A 12,892-nucleotide genomic window follows, 5' to 3' on the forward strand; every position below is an offset into this window, starting at 1 on the left:
AAAACCTGAACAAAGCTTTACATTGAAAGTCCCACTTTACTGTTGAGTAGGGAGAAACAATTAAAAGCAGCCTCTTTTCTCTCCTTCTGCTTGTAGAGGCAATTTAAATGGAACTTTCCCTTCCGCTGGAATAAAACATTTCAAAGGTTTAGCACAACTAAGAGGATATTGGCTAAGCCATTCCTATAATATGGCTTTATGGAGTCATGAACTGCAGTCTACGCACAGCTTTCCAAAGTACTGATGATTCACTGGTGTGTGAATTTCTTTCAGAGATTTAAACAAAGGAATATTCAATTAAACCTCTGGTCTTTCTGCTGACAAAGTGGTGCTATAGAATTCCTTGCATTTACACGAGCATGTATCAAGTATTAAATGGGCTGAGACAATGCAGAGACAGAGATGATCTACCTCGAACACTCCAACCTCTCAAAAAAAAATGTTAATTCAGTTTCAGGTATTTTCAATGTCTGGAGTGCTTTAACTCCAGATTGTAGTTTGGGCTCTTATAAGGGCACATTTGGAACAGGTGCTGAATTTTGCTGACATTTGTCCTCATTAGTTCAGGTCCTTAGGAGCTCTTCTGACTGTGGGTCTCTATCTGGATCTCTCACAAAGGTGCTCCTAACATTTCTCTGAGGTTTTTGGGTCAGGAAGTTTGGGCAGAGTAAAGGTGGCATGGTTCTCACTTGACTTGAGCTAAAAGATTGGCCCAGAAGCTCTGCATGAAAAAGATGGTTTTGAATTTAGATTTCCCAAATGGCAGGCCAGTGTGCTAACTGTGGAATCATCCTTCCCTACTTCTCAGGCTGAAGGCAATCTCTAGAAGTAAGTGAAAATGTATAATGATAAAGCAAATAACTAAGAGAGGAGCATAAGTCAGGGGCCATAAGCAAAAGGAAGCTGAAGTGTTTGGCTTCTTTTTTCTTTATAAGACTAGTTTTATTGCCATTTTTTTGACCTTTTCCCACTGGGAGCGTTCTGTTCCATCCCTCCCAGAACAAATGCGTTTCTTTCAGAGCAGGAAGATGACCTTCCTGCAGAACTGGTCTCAGAGGGCTTAACAATGCTAAATCATTAAACAACTGTTTGTGAGTGTCAGCTCTTGGCCAGTTTCTGGGATCCTGCTTCAACTCTTCTGGCTGTGTCCATGACAGGTAAAAAAATGGAAATCAGCTGCAGCGGGGCCCCTGGGGGTGGCCTTGGTGGAAAGATGCTATCTGGCAGGATCTGGTCTGTGTTGTGAGCCCCATTCCCCCAACCCCACACTCAGCATACAGATTGTAAGATGGCATGACTGCATTATCTTGGGCTCTGCTGACTCTGCAGCTGAGCAACAGCTCCATACTACTAAAGCAGTACAAAATGCCTTTGCTTCTTCCCGTTTTCCTCTTTTGTGGTCAGATCCACTGCTCATGGTTATTATGAAATAAGCACGTGCCATAAAGGACTGAAGGACACTGGTGAAAAGCTAGTGGAAAGATAATGCTTTGGGGGTAGGTGTTCTGAGTGCCATCTTTTGGTTCCTTCTTTTCAGTACCACAGTTCCTCTGCGTACTGCTCACCCCACCCAAAACTAATGCGTTTTGGGTGGGGTAAGCAGTTATAAAATTAGGGAGAGCAAATCTAGAGCCAAATCTAATGCAAAGAGGCTGTTATGCTGTGGTATAATGTGACTTCAGACTAAAATAATTTGAAGAAGGTTTGGCCAGCTGCATTTCTTCTTTCTCCCTTAGAGAACACACCAGCATATACGCTTCCTCCTGTGAATTAGCATATCACGCACACACAAGCAGGTGTTCTATGTTTTGTCTGGTCATCTGTGATTCATAGAAATCATTCTCTGAGTCTTGAGAGATAAGGCCTGATGGTGTCTCAAATGGTTGAGTCCTGGCACCATTACTCAGCTCTGACGTCTGTCAGCACTGAGAGTTTCCTCAGCCAACCCATCCACTGATCCAGCTAATAGCTCCCTCTCTGACCAGACCCTTACTCAGACTTATCCTTCTTGATGGCTTCCCCAGAAATGCCTGCCTGGAATCCCAGCTTATACTCCGACTCTACATTGTCCATCTGGTAGAGGATTGCTTTCTTTCCCTCTTGTTTTTCTTTGCCTTCTGGACTGCCAGCACAATGGCCTCTGTCTACTGGTAGTGCTACCCCTTCTAGGCACTCGTATGCTGAAAGCTGCTGGCTGGAACTGCAGAATGAAAAATGAAGCTGGTACCTGCATTTCTTATGTTTAATCAGCTTCTTTGCCAGCGACTCCTGGAGTGAACCTGCTGTGAATCGTACTTTCTTCACAAGAAGCTATTCCTTCACTGTGTGCTCTGGTCATTTCACAGGGGAGTTTGGGTCAGTTCGAGAGGCACTACTGAAGCTAGATGACGGCTCTTTCCAGAAAGTGGCAGTGAAGATGCTGAAGGGTAAGTGGGAGCAGGGCTACCTGAAGTATTTAAGAGAGCTTAGAAAGATTAAATGCTATCTGTCCTGTTCTCCAGCAAACATCTCCTTTACTCCGCTCTGAGCTTCCCACTCAGCCACTCTACCTGTGTTGTCTCCCATCTGTTTCATATTAGTCTTTTTGTAGTGGAAGCTCTTCAGGGAAGTACCTATACCACCTTAGTTGCTTGTACAGCACCTAGCACATGGTGAGTGCAACCAAAAACAAGTCATAGCTACAGCTTCTTCTGTGTGTAGAGGATCTCATTCAGTTGTTTGATTCAACATACATCATGTGGCATAGACAGCTCAGATAGGTCTGCTTTGCCCTAATAATTTAGCAGTAAAAGACGGTATTCCTCCAAGCATATATCCTAGAATAAACAGAAGAGTGTTTGGTCTGAATGCAGAGACAAGCCAACTCATCTCAGTCAAGCATATTTGACTGAGTAGTCTAACTCCCTTCTGGTTTTTCATCTGATGAGTGTGCATAACAAGGGCAACTAACACGTTCATCAGTCAGAAGTCTATAACAAGAAAAGCAATTAATAGATAGGTATAAGTCAAAGCAAGTATGTGCATATAGGTGTGTATATATATGTAAATCTATGTTATTTCACCCCTGTTGCCTGTAAGGCAAAAATTAACTGTGGCTGACTTAAAGGAAAGTCACACTCGGTTATCTCTGGAGCTGAGTTTAGCTGCCACAGAATACCAGTTTGTATAAATATACTAATACCACATTAATGTTAAGTTGCATCATTTTCTCCAGTTTCAACAATAATTCTAACCGGTTTGCAAGCTTTTGTGTAGTCAGACTGTCTACCTTCAGGCATCTAACTTGAGAACTCTCTGTCACCCTCCAGAGGCACCTTCCTTTCTCCACTGACTGTAAGAAGGGAATCTACTTTTTTCTTCTGAATCATATTTCTGAATTTAAATTACTTGCCTAAAGCAGATTAATGTGAATACTCCTCTACAATCTGAATCTGATCTTGCAGCAGAACTGGAGGACTCCTGCTAAATTCAGCAGTAGCAGTGGAGGAAGTAGTCCACTGGACTAATCCTTGATTCTTTTGACATACTTTGATAAATCTGGAGTAATAGCAATGGGAAATAATTTACTCTAAATTTATGCTGGTTTATATCACTGCTGAATTTGGTCCAAGCTCTCCAGTAGTGTGATTATTTAAGAAGTCTTACCTCTAGCACCTTAGAAGACTCAGTCATACTAAGAGACAGAAATGTGTTGATCTTTCGTACTGTCCTTATCAGAGATGAATTAGAGTCCGCTGTGCCAGCCAGGGACTCCAGGTCATCATCTCAATTTCAATATTTTCGTCAATTTTGAGTGACATCTCCGTTCCCCAACATTGTAGTTTAGGTCCTTTTAGCTAATTAATTCTTACATCTTTAACACACACATGATTGCCATGGCTTCCAAGGAAAGTTTTTACTGAGAAGAGAGCTGCTAGTCAGCATGTCTTTACTCTGCCAGGAATTGATTTCCCAGATGTCCCAGATGTGTGCTTACTGCCACCTATCCCAGGAGAAAGTCTCAGGCTCTGATTTGTTGTAAACTGGCTAATCTAGCTGTAGGTCTGAGAGGATGTGCTGTGCCACAAAGAACAAGCTTCTGATAATCATTATCTGTAAAGTCCCTTGAAGCGACACATAAAGGAGGAAAACTTACAGTCACTTTTTTCCAGCGGACATCTTCACCTCGACTGACATTGAGGAGTTCCTGCGAGAGGCTGCATGTATGAAGGAGTTTGACCACCCGCATGTCACTAAGCTGATCGGTAAGCCAGCACTGCTGCTTGTGCCACAGAGCATTTCCCGTTCCTGCACAGTCCCACACAACCTCACATACTTGCCCCCACTGATGTCCAACTGCAGCGCTAGTGCAGCCACCTCTGTGCTGCCTGGAGACCTGCATGTATCAGCATCGCTCCCTCCCAGGCCTAGAGGGTGCTGGAGTGTGTGTAAGTGCTCACAACACTTACCCTCATACACAGGGCGCCTCTTTTTTAAGCCATTTTTTGGTTCTTGCAAATACTACAAGGAGAGTTTGGCTGGCTGGCATACGTCTAAACTGCTGTGAAATGTGGACAGGTAGGTTCGTAGACCTAGAGGGAGGGGAGATTGTGCCTTTCCAAAATACTGGGGAAGAAGCAAGACATTTGTGGGTAGGCACTATGGAACTCAGGCAGTTTCCAGAATGTGGAGATTGCTTTGCAGAGCCTGGGGTTGGGGGCTGTCTGGTCTGGAGTGATCCTAGAAACGTTTATAGCCGGTCCCGCAAGGAGAGCTGTGAGGCACTGGGCACAAAGTACTGTCTCTGAAGTAAACAGGGTTAGAGGTGTCTTAACACCTCCTGGCATGAAGACATGCAAAGGAGCTTGAAGCATGGAATTTGCCCACCAAAACTGCACATTTTCCTCCAAAATTGTAAGAGAAAGGCATGGCAGCCTGTAAGATTCCCCTTGGGACTGATCTGTTTGCTAAAACCTCTTTGCTGTGCGTTTCCTCGTTAGGAGTCAGTCTACGAAGCCGTCCCAAGGGCCGTCTCCCAATTCCCATGGTGATCCTGCCCTTCATGAAGCATGGAGACCTTCATGCTTTCCTGCTGATGTCACGGATTGGGGAAAACCCTTTTGTGAGTCTGTCTGACTGTAAAATGCCTTCTGGGGGTGTATGGATTTTCAGAGAATGTACTTGGATCAGTTCATGGTTGGTCTCCCAAAAGCATTGGTGGATGACTGCATTTTAATACCAGAGAAAGTTGTGATGTTGAAGTATTTCATTCCGTGCATGTTGAGGACCAACTGCTCCATTCCTTCTCCTCCCTATATCCCCGCTCCCTATTCCCCCCTCCCCGTTTAGTAAGCCAGCAGCAAACCTTGCAGTTTTGGCATATGTGCTTTAAAGTTTCCAGGAACAGATCTTAAACTGTTATTTCTTTCAGAACTTGCCTGTTCAGACACTCCTGAAGTTCATGATTGACATTGCCAGCGGGATGGAGTACTTGAGCTCAAAAAATTTCATACACAGGGATCTTGCAGCTCGGAACTGCATGTAAGTGACCTATCAGTTTTTAGAGAAGGACCAGAGTGGGTGAGAAGGGGAAGAAAAGCCTTTTGCATGACAGAAGTGGGGAGGGATCCTGTATGAGGATGCAGGTCCTTGCATTTAAGTGACGATAGGCAAAGGGGAGCCATGGCCCTGGGGGTGGGAGTGTCTGGTGGTAGTGGCAGTGCTGGGGGCAGGGAGCAACTCCTAATGTCCCACTGAGCTTCTAAATCGACCCTATTTGTAAGGAACTTTCTTTCTATCATTGGTCTGCACATATATTTTCATAGGGTTGATTACAAATGTGTTTGTAATTAGTCACTCTGATGGCTATGTGTCAGCATTATTTGTTCCACAGTATAATGTAACCAACAGGAGAGAATGGGTTTGGCTGTGTTAAGAGAAAGGAACTTTCATTGTGGCCTGAAATCAGTTTTTCTTACATCTATTTTGAGGACTTGATTATCACAATGTAAGAAATGTAGAATTTCCCTGAAAGCCTTGTGAACAATGGCTTATGTGGAGAATGCATTTAGAAATAATTGCAGGATAAACACAGTGTATGATCCCATAGTGCTGGTTTTGTCCCCAAACTGCCTTGCCTGCTTTGAAGGGAAGAAAAGTCCTTTTTTATCCTTTCCTGTCTGCTTCTTCCCTAAGAACAGAGCAAGGAACAACCCATTCTGGCAGACAGAACTCTGCTTCTGAACAAAACCACAACAACTGGTAAAATCTGCAATGAGACACAGATTTCCAAAGGCATTTGAATGTCCAGATGTACAGACAGGGGCCTGATAGTCATAATGAAAAATGATGGGTTAGCCTGCTTTGACATTTATGAGAAACGCATACTGATTTCCTATTTTTAAACACTTAAAAAAACCCCCAGACTTCTTTCAGAGGAAGCTGAATGTCTTTTTCATCGTATCTTCTGGGAAAAGCAGAGAGTCCTTTATGAGATCTGGGAGCATGAAGTCTGTGGGCTTTACTTGCACTATCTACCAATGTGTCTAGGTTTAAGTGGGTGACAGAGCAACTCAGACCATTAACCAGGCCTGAAGGGAACATCTTGCAGATCTAGTTTACACAGTTGTAAGAGGCAGCCTAGGCAAGCACCTGTGTTTTTTGATTGCCTGTGCAGGGTGTAGATCTTAGTGGTTAGCAATGAGCACTACAGATGTCATCTGTTAATCTTGGAAACTACAGAAAGTATCTGAGTTCACTTTGGCTGACAGAGTAGACCATCTGAGCATGACCATTTCCTTACTTCCTTAGTCCTAATTATCTCCCTGGTGTCTCAAGAAACTGGTTTGAGACCACTAAATCATTTTACATTGATCATCAAGTAGACGAAGTCATTATCCTTCTGGGCAATACTTGGTGAACTATATACCTCAGTTCCCTGGCCAGACAGAGGCATACCTCTTTTCTGCCTGAGGTAGTGAGTAAGTGCTTTTCTCAGTCATTAATACTTTTCCTTAGGTTGGATGAGAACATGAACGTGAGTGTTGCAGACTTCGGGCTTTCTAAGAAAATCTACAGTGGAGACTACTACCGTCAGGGCTGTGCTTCCAAGCTGCCAGTGAAGTGGCTTGCTCTAGAAAGTCTGGCGGATAATCTGTACACAACGCACAGTGATGTGGTGAGTTTTGCTCTGGTGCATTTGGGGGCCACCTGTATTCCTGCTGAAATGGAGAAATCCTGTGTTCCTTGAGGGTAGGAAAAGGCCCTGGTAAAGGGAAAGGGAGTTTGCCTTGTGTTTGAGGGACAGTGTCACCTCTGCCTTGGATGCTTTCAGAACCCAAGACTAAGGATATGCACGAGTTGTTTATGGCAGAAGATATGAACTTTTTCCTCTTGTTCTTTGATCCTTCATTCTTCAGTGCTTATCCCCATCCCTTCCCTCACCTTTCCCCTTCTCATTTTCTTGTCTTTAGGCAGTCTCTTCTTCCCTACCCTTACTCTTTTCCCTTTCTCTTCTGCATGACAATTTGAAGGTAACATTTGAAATGCACATAAGCCCTACAATCATGTACAAGTGCAGTGATGGTACTCCATCCTACAGAAAGCATTGGTGGAGCTTCGTAGTCTCTGAATACAGTGCTTAGACACTCCTCCCTGTAACTTCGCCCTTGGAGAGAGGCTAAACCCATTAATCTGAATTTTTTGCTTCCTTTCCCTTTGTTTTTTTCCCCTCTGATGCCATCTGCCCTCTTCCTTGCTGCCTTCTGATCTGGTTTCACACTAGTTTTAGTCTTCAGACCTGTGGACTTACCTTCCCAGTTATCCATGTCACAGTGTCTCTGAAGAGATCACCAAGAGCACCTTCTAAGTCAGCTGCTGTGGTGCCCAGTGATTGCTGTAACCACTGTAGACAGTGGTTAGCGATTGGTGATCGCTACTTCAGCCAGTTTACAGTAGACACTGGACAGGGTTTTGCTTATGAAAATTGGGGTTTTTTTGTGCCTAACAAACCTTGCAGTTTAGATTTAAATCTACAAGTATGGCTGTTGCAGTGCAGAGCATGAATGTGAGCTGTAAGTGGTTTGTTCCTTGCCCTGCTTTATTGGCTAAACTCTGCTTTCATTTGTGCCTGTACATTTCCAGTAACCCAGAATCTGGCTCAATGAATTAAGCAGCAGATTTGTGAGCCTCGAACCAAAATCTTCATGTAGCTGAGAACCACAAAATCGATACTGCATGCCTTAAAGAACCTTGAGTAGGAGGTGCTTGAGAGAGGTCTGCAGGTCTTCCACAGGAGTAGCTTTCCCTGCTCCACTGCAGGATGAGGCTGTGCAGGGCCTTCAGCTGTCTCCCAAGATGATGTATCAACATCAGCTGAGTCGTTTTGTTGTTTTCTAGCTAGAGTTTGAATAGTCCTTGCATCACTGCTGCTGGGAGGGTCGGCACAGTCTAGGTACTCCCACCCCAGCAAGCAGTGAACTATCTGCTCACTTGTTCTGTGTGCTCTTCCCTTTCAGTGGGCGTTTGGGGTGACCATGTGGGAGATTGTGACCCGAGGGCAAACCCCTTATGCTGGCATTGAGAATGCAGAAATCTACAACTACCTCATCAGCGGGAACAGGCTGAAGCAGCCGCCAGAGTGCCTGGAAGATGTGTGAGTACTTCCTTGCCCTGCTGACATGTGATTCCTTGAGAAGTTTGGCTTGCTGGAAGGAAACAGGGGCAGCTGGCTGGAGCACTCATCTGAAGCTATCCACTGTCCAGCTGTCCAGTACATAGAGGCATTCACTAGAGAGTCTCTGGGTTAGCTACCAGATACTCTCTGCTGGCACAGCTCCCTGGAACCTGTGTTAGCTACACAAAAAGCTAACTTGGCTCAAGAGTTTGAACAGTGTCGACATTAGAAGCTCTTGGCTTTGTGGAAACTGTGTTTCCAGAAACTCACTGCTCCCTATCTTCTCAGGCCGGCATCTGAGAAAAGAGATGAGTTTCATGGCACACCCTGAAGGCTGAATAGAAGAGCAATCTAGCAGGACTACAAGGAAACTGGATTGCAGAGGCATTGGCCTGCATATGTCTTTTAAAGCTGGGCCCAGTTTTCAAAATGGGATCCACTACTCTCACAGAAATAGCAGGGTGAAAGAGAAGAGGGGAGATAGAAGGATCTAAAGTTCTGTAGATCAGTATCCCACCTTAAATTACAGGTGGAAACAAAACCAGAACCATCTTGTAGATACTGGTTTCAGGCATTTTCAGACTGGCAGGAAGGGCTTAAGTAGCCTGCAGAGGAGCAGGCAGCCACATGCTGCAGACTATGCTCCTGCCTTAGTCCTGCGGCCGAGGGACCTTTCTTGGCCAGCAGGTTATGTGAAATGTGTGCTCAGGAACCGCTGCCTCATGGGTGGTGGTGGCTGCAATAAGTTTCCTAGAGTCCACGCATGGGGCTGAGGTCCCCCAGGGAGTGTCACCATCACTTCTCCCAGGGTAAAAGCTTGCATAGTCCAGACAAGGTGAAATCATTTCGCTGAGTGCCCAAGCAAGTCTCTGTTTTCTCTGTGTCGTTCCCAAAGTAAGATATAACTATGAGCACTGACTTTAGTGGCCTTTTCAAGCCATTCCTTGTGTGTAAAATGTATAACATGAAGTCCCCTTTTGTCCCTCTTCCCTCTTGCTCTCATGATGGTTTATTTCATGTGGTTTCCTTTCTCCAGCCTTTTGTCCGCATAGGCAATAATCTGTACTCTTGTTATTAAAGCTGTACATTTTTATCTTCTCAGGGGTTCATTTTAACTGTTCCTGAGTTTAAATGAAAACATGGTTATACCACTGCTTAAATTCATTATATGTCTGCATCTTGACTGATGCGGGTAACTTTGGTTCCAAGTTGTGGAGCTTATGGCCATAGGATGTTATAGACGCCAAAATGATAGAAGAGATTCAGAAAACTGCTAGGCATTGAAAAAAATCCATCAAAAACTACTAAAAAATACAACCTCCATTTTGAGAGACCCTTGAGCTACAGGTTATTGAGACCTAAGAGAATATACCAGAAAGATCTCACTGCATGCTTACCCTCAGCTTATGTGCTTTGCCAAGTGTCTGCTACTGGCCACTGTCAGAGGCTGGGTACTGGGGCAAATGGGCTTTGGGGCTGATTTAGTACATCCAGTAGTTCTCTTCCTTTCTTTCAAATAAATTTCTGCTGTTTGCTAGGGAGAGTAAAAGAGAGTATTTAGTTCGGTGCTGCAGAATAGGAAGTTCCCATTTTATCTGGAGTGTTCAGAGTTATTTCTACCATTTGTGAGGGACACAAATCAGGATTAAGACAACTGAACCATAGGAGCTTTCTGTAAAACTAGTGTGAGACCAAAAACAGTCGCGTAAAGCTGATAGCAAGCAAGGGACGTAGAAAGTAAAATAAAAACCATCATGAAACGCCTTATTTCCCAGTAAAGGCCATATCAGACTTTTTCCATTTACAAGTTTAACTGAGGTTCGTTTGTCTGCAGTGTTTTTCAGTGCCAGTACTGTGCTTTGTTCCTGTTCCCTGCAGAACTGGCAACAATAACGCCATAGGAATGCAGCTGCCAGTCTTGTGGGTGATGCACAAAGAGGAGGAGGACAATGACTCTGGCCGTGCTCCAGCCCAGTGGGCTCCGGCGGGAGTCCTGGCCGGAGGGAGACCAGCCAGCGCAGGCGCTAAGCCACAAAGGCAGCCACAGGGGACCAGAGCTCCTCGCCCCTTGCCTGAGCACAGGCCATCAGAGCCAGTGACGTCTCCTCATGCTGGCCCTCAGGCAACTAAAACTGAGTAGCTGGTGTTTGAGGGCAGGAGAAGCGCTGCAGGACGGGCCTGAGGCTGGTAACGCCCCTGAACACATCTTCTGCATAGGGGTGGTGCCTTGGTAGTAGAAAGGCCATTTCAGTGTCTGTCTTCCAGCAGTGAAGCTGAGGTCTGTTCCTCCACAGCCCTCTAAACAAACCCACTGTGCCTTTTTCCCGTCCCACTTGCAACCTGTCAGGCAGCAACAGCAGCACGCTTGCAGTACGTCAGGAGCGCTGAGTTAACACGGTGTGAAAAAAGAATATTCTGGAAATAACTTGCACCTCCCACAGTTGGATCTCTGTTTTCTTTCTTCCTGTGTTTTATCTGCTCTTGAAGTAGAATTTGGAGAGATGGCTTCAGCCACAGCAGAGGCTGTCAGGATACTTTTTATGAACAAATACAAAAGCTGTTACTAAGTGGTGCCACACAGTCCTATTCTAGCTCTCCAGAGACAGAGGAAGTTCAGCATTCTTTGACAGGGCTTTTGGGTTTTTTAGTACTGTCTGAATAATTATTCTGAACAAAATGAGAATGCCTTTGAAAATGGGAAGTAACGAGGACTTAGGTCCATAATGGCTGCCCATGTGCTGTCATGTGTGCAAGGCCAAAGCCGGTAGGTTTGGGGGAAAGCGTGCTTTTTAAGCTGCACTGCGCAGAGCCCCTCTTTGGAGGTGCAGGGGGTGGCTGCTCTGCTTCTTAGTGCTCTTGTCTCCCTCTATTTTGCAGCTACGATCTCATGTGCAGATGTTGGCATCCTGAGCCCAAGCTACGCCCTAGCTTCGGAGTGCTCCGGTCCCAGCTGGAAATGATTCGGGGGAGGATGTCCACACTCTCTTCCAGTCAAGATCCTCTCTATGTCAACATTGGGAAGGACAAAGAGGCATCTGCGAGTGACCCTGCCCTGCACGCCTCCTTCGGAAACATAGACGGCGAAGAGACCGTTGCTGGGGCAGCTGCTGCTGTCACAAGTGACTATCGCTACATCATGAGCCCCTTGTGCCTTGGAGATGATGCTGAGGGTGAAAGGCATCCAGATGGGCAGGAAGGGGAGGACAAAAGCCTTCTGTATGAGCTGGAGACAGAAGGGGAGAAAAGTTGTTAGCCTGTACATAGCAGTGACACTGCTTCCCTGGGACAGGATGTGTGCAGCCGCGGTGTCGTGTCACCTGGGACTCTGATGCCGGATCTAGAATGGCTTTGAACAGCACTGGCCAGAGCTCTTGGGCAGCTTTTGTAGCTTTCACCACCTGTGTGGGCTGCATTGGCAGACGGCTTGGAAGGACCACAACCCAACAACCCCTTGGATTTGGGGGAGGGGGGCAGTAGGGTTATGGGTTGATTGCATCCCGCTGAAAGGAGTTCAAAGCTAAGACGGTCAGTCAGAGTCTACGCTCTGTTTCTTCCCACTGACTGCTGGAGCAGAGCTGAATACACGATCTGTTCAGTCAGTGCTCACTCTTGTGTAGATGTTGTCTTCGATCCTGGCTGCGTGAATTCAGGACTGGTACCTCTGAAAACACTAGTGGATATTTACACTCATTCAGGACAAGAGGGCAAAATTCCCCTTGTGTTCACTCAGCAGTACAGCCTAGACTTGTTGCCTACCTCAGTGGTTCTCAAACTGATCTGCAGATCTGCCTCTACCCAGCACTGAATTTGAACATCTGGCTTATTTCATGCAGTAATGCTTGCTGCTCCCTCAGTGCGGGACTCTTAAAAGAGCTTCAGACGTTTTGGTGAGCAATGAAATTAGAAAAAATGAAAATCCAGCATCCCTCTTCACTCCATGTACCTTTTTTATGACTTGTGTTTTTCTTCTGTTTGATGCCAATTCAGGCCTGACCAGATTTGCAGCTGGCATTAAAATTCGAAGGGAGGGAGAGCAGCTGGCATGTGTGAGGACAGAATCCAGCTTCAAAGAGATGGAAAGGAAACTGTATCACTGTATCGAAGACTTAACAGCAATATGGGGTAACAGTGCTAATTAGTGCTAAGTGCTGCCCTCCAGGAGAGGAAGGAGACAGCTTAGATACAGAATGGCAGACTTGCTTCAGTTTCAGCGGGAGCAGGATTCAGCATTTGCTTTAA

General features: G+C 45.5%; 1 protein-coding gene across 1 annotated transcript in view; it reads left to right on the forward strand.

Moving 5' to 3' along the window:
- Positions 1 to 11,906, forward strand: part of TYRO3 (TYRO3 protein tyrosine kinase) — a 43,664-nt gene extending 31,758 nt beyond the window's left edge. Inside the window, exons 13-19 of the mRNA XM_086613650.1 lie at positions 2,346 to 2,426; positions 4,152 to 4,244; positions 4,980 to 5,101; positions 5,411 to 5,520; positions 6,997 to 7,156; positions 8,496 to 8,632; positions 11,531 to 11,906. Coding sequence (XP_086469776.1) covers positions 2,346 to 2,426; positions 4,152 to 4,244; positions 4,980 to 5,101; positions 5,411 to 5,520; positions 6,997 to 7,156; positions 8,496 to 8,632; positions 11,531 to 11,906 — 1,079 coding nt within the window. The remainder of the gene's footprint in view (positions 1 to 2,345; positions 2,427 to 4,151; positions 4,245 to 4,979; positions 5,102 to 5,410; positions 5,521 to 6,996; positions 7,157 to 8,495; positions 8,633 to 11,530) is intronic.
- The last annotated feature ends 986 nt before the right edge of the window (positions 11,907 to 12,892 follow it).

Source organism: Tauraco erythrolophus, chromosome 6, assembly GCF_009769465.1.
Source record: "Tauraco erythrolophus isolate bTauEry1 chromosome 6, bTauEry1.pri, whole genome shotgun sequence".
Classification (NCBI taxonomy): domain Eukaryota; kingdom Metazoa; phylum Chordata; class Aves; order Musophagiformes; family Musophagidae; genus Tauraco; species Tauraco erythrolophus.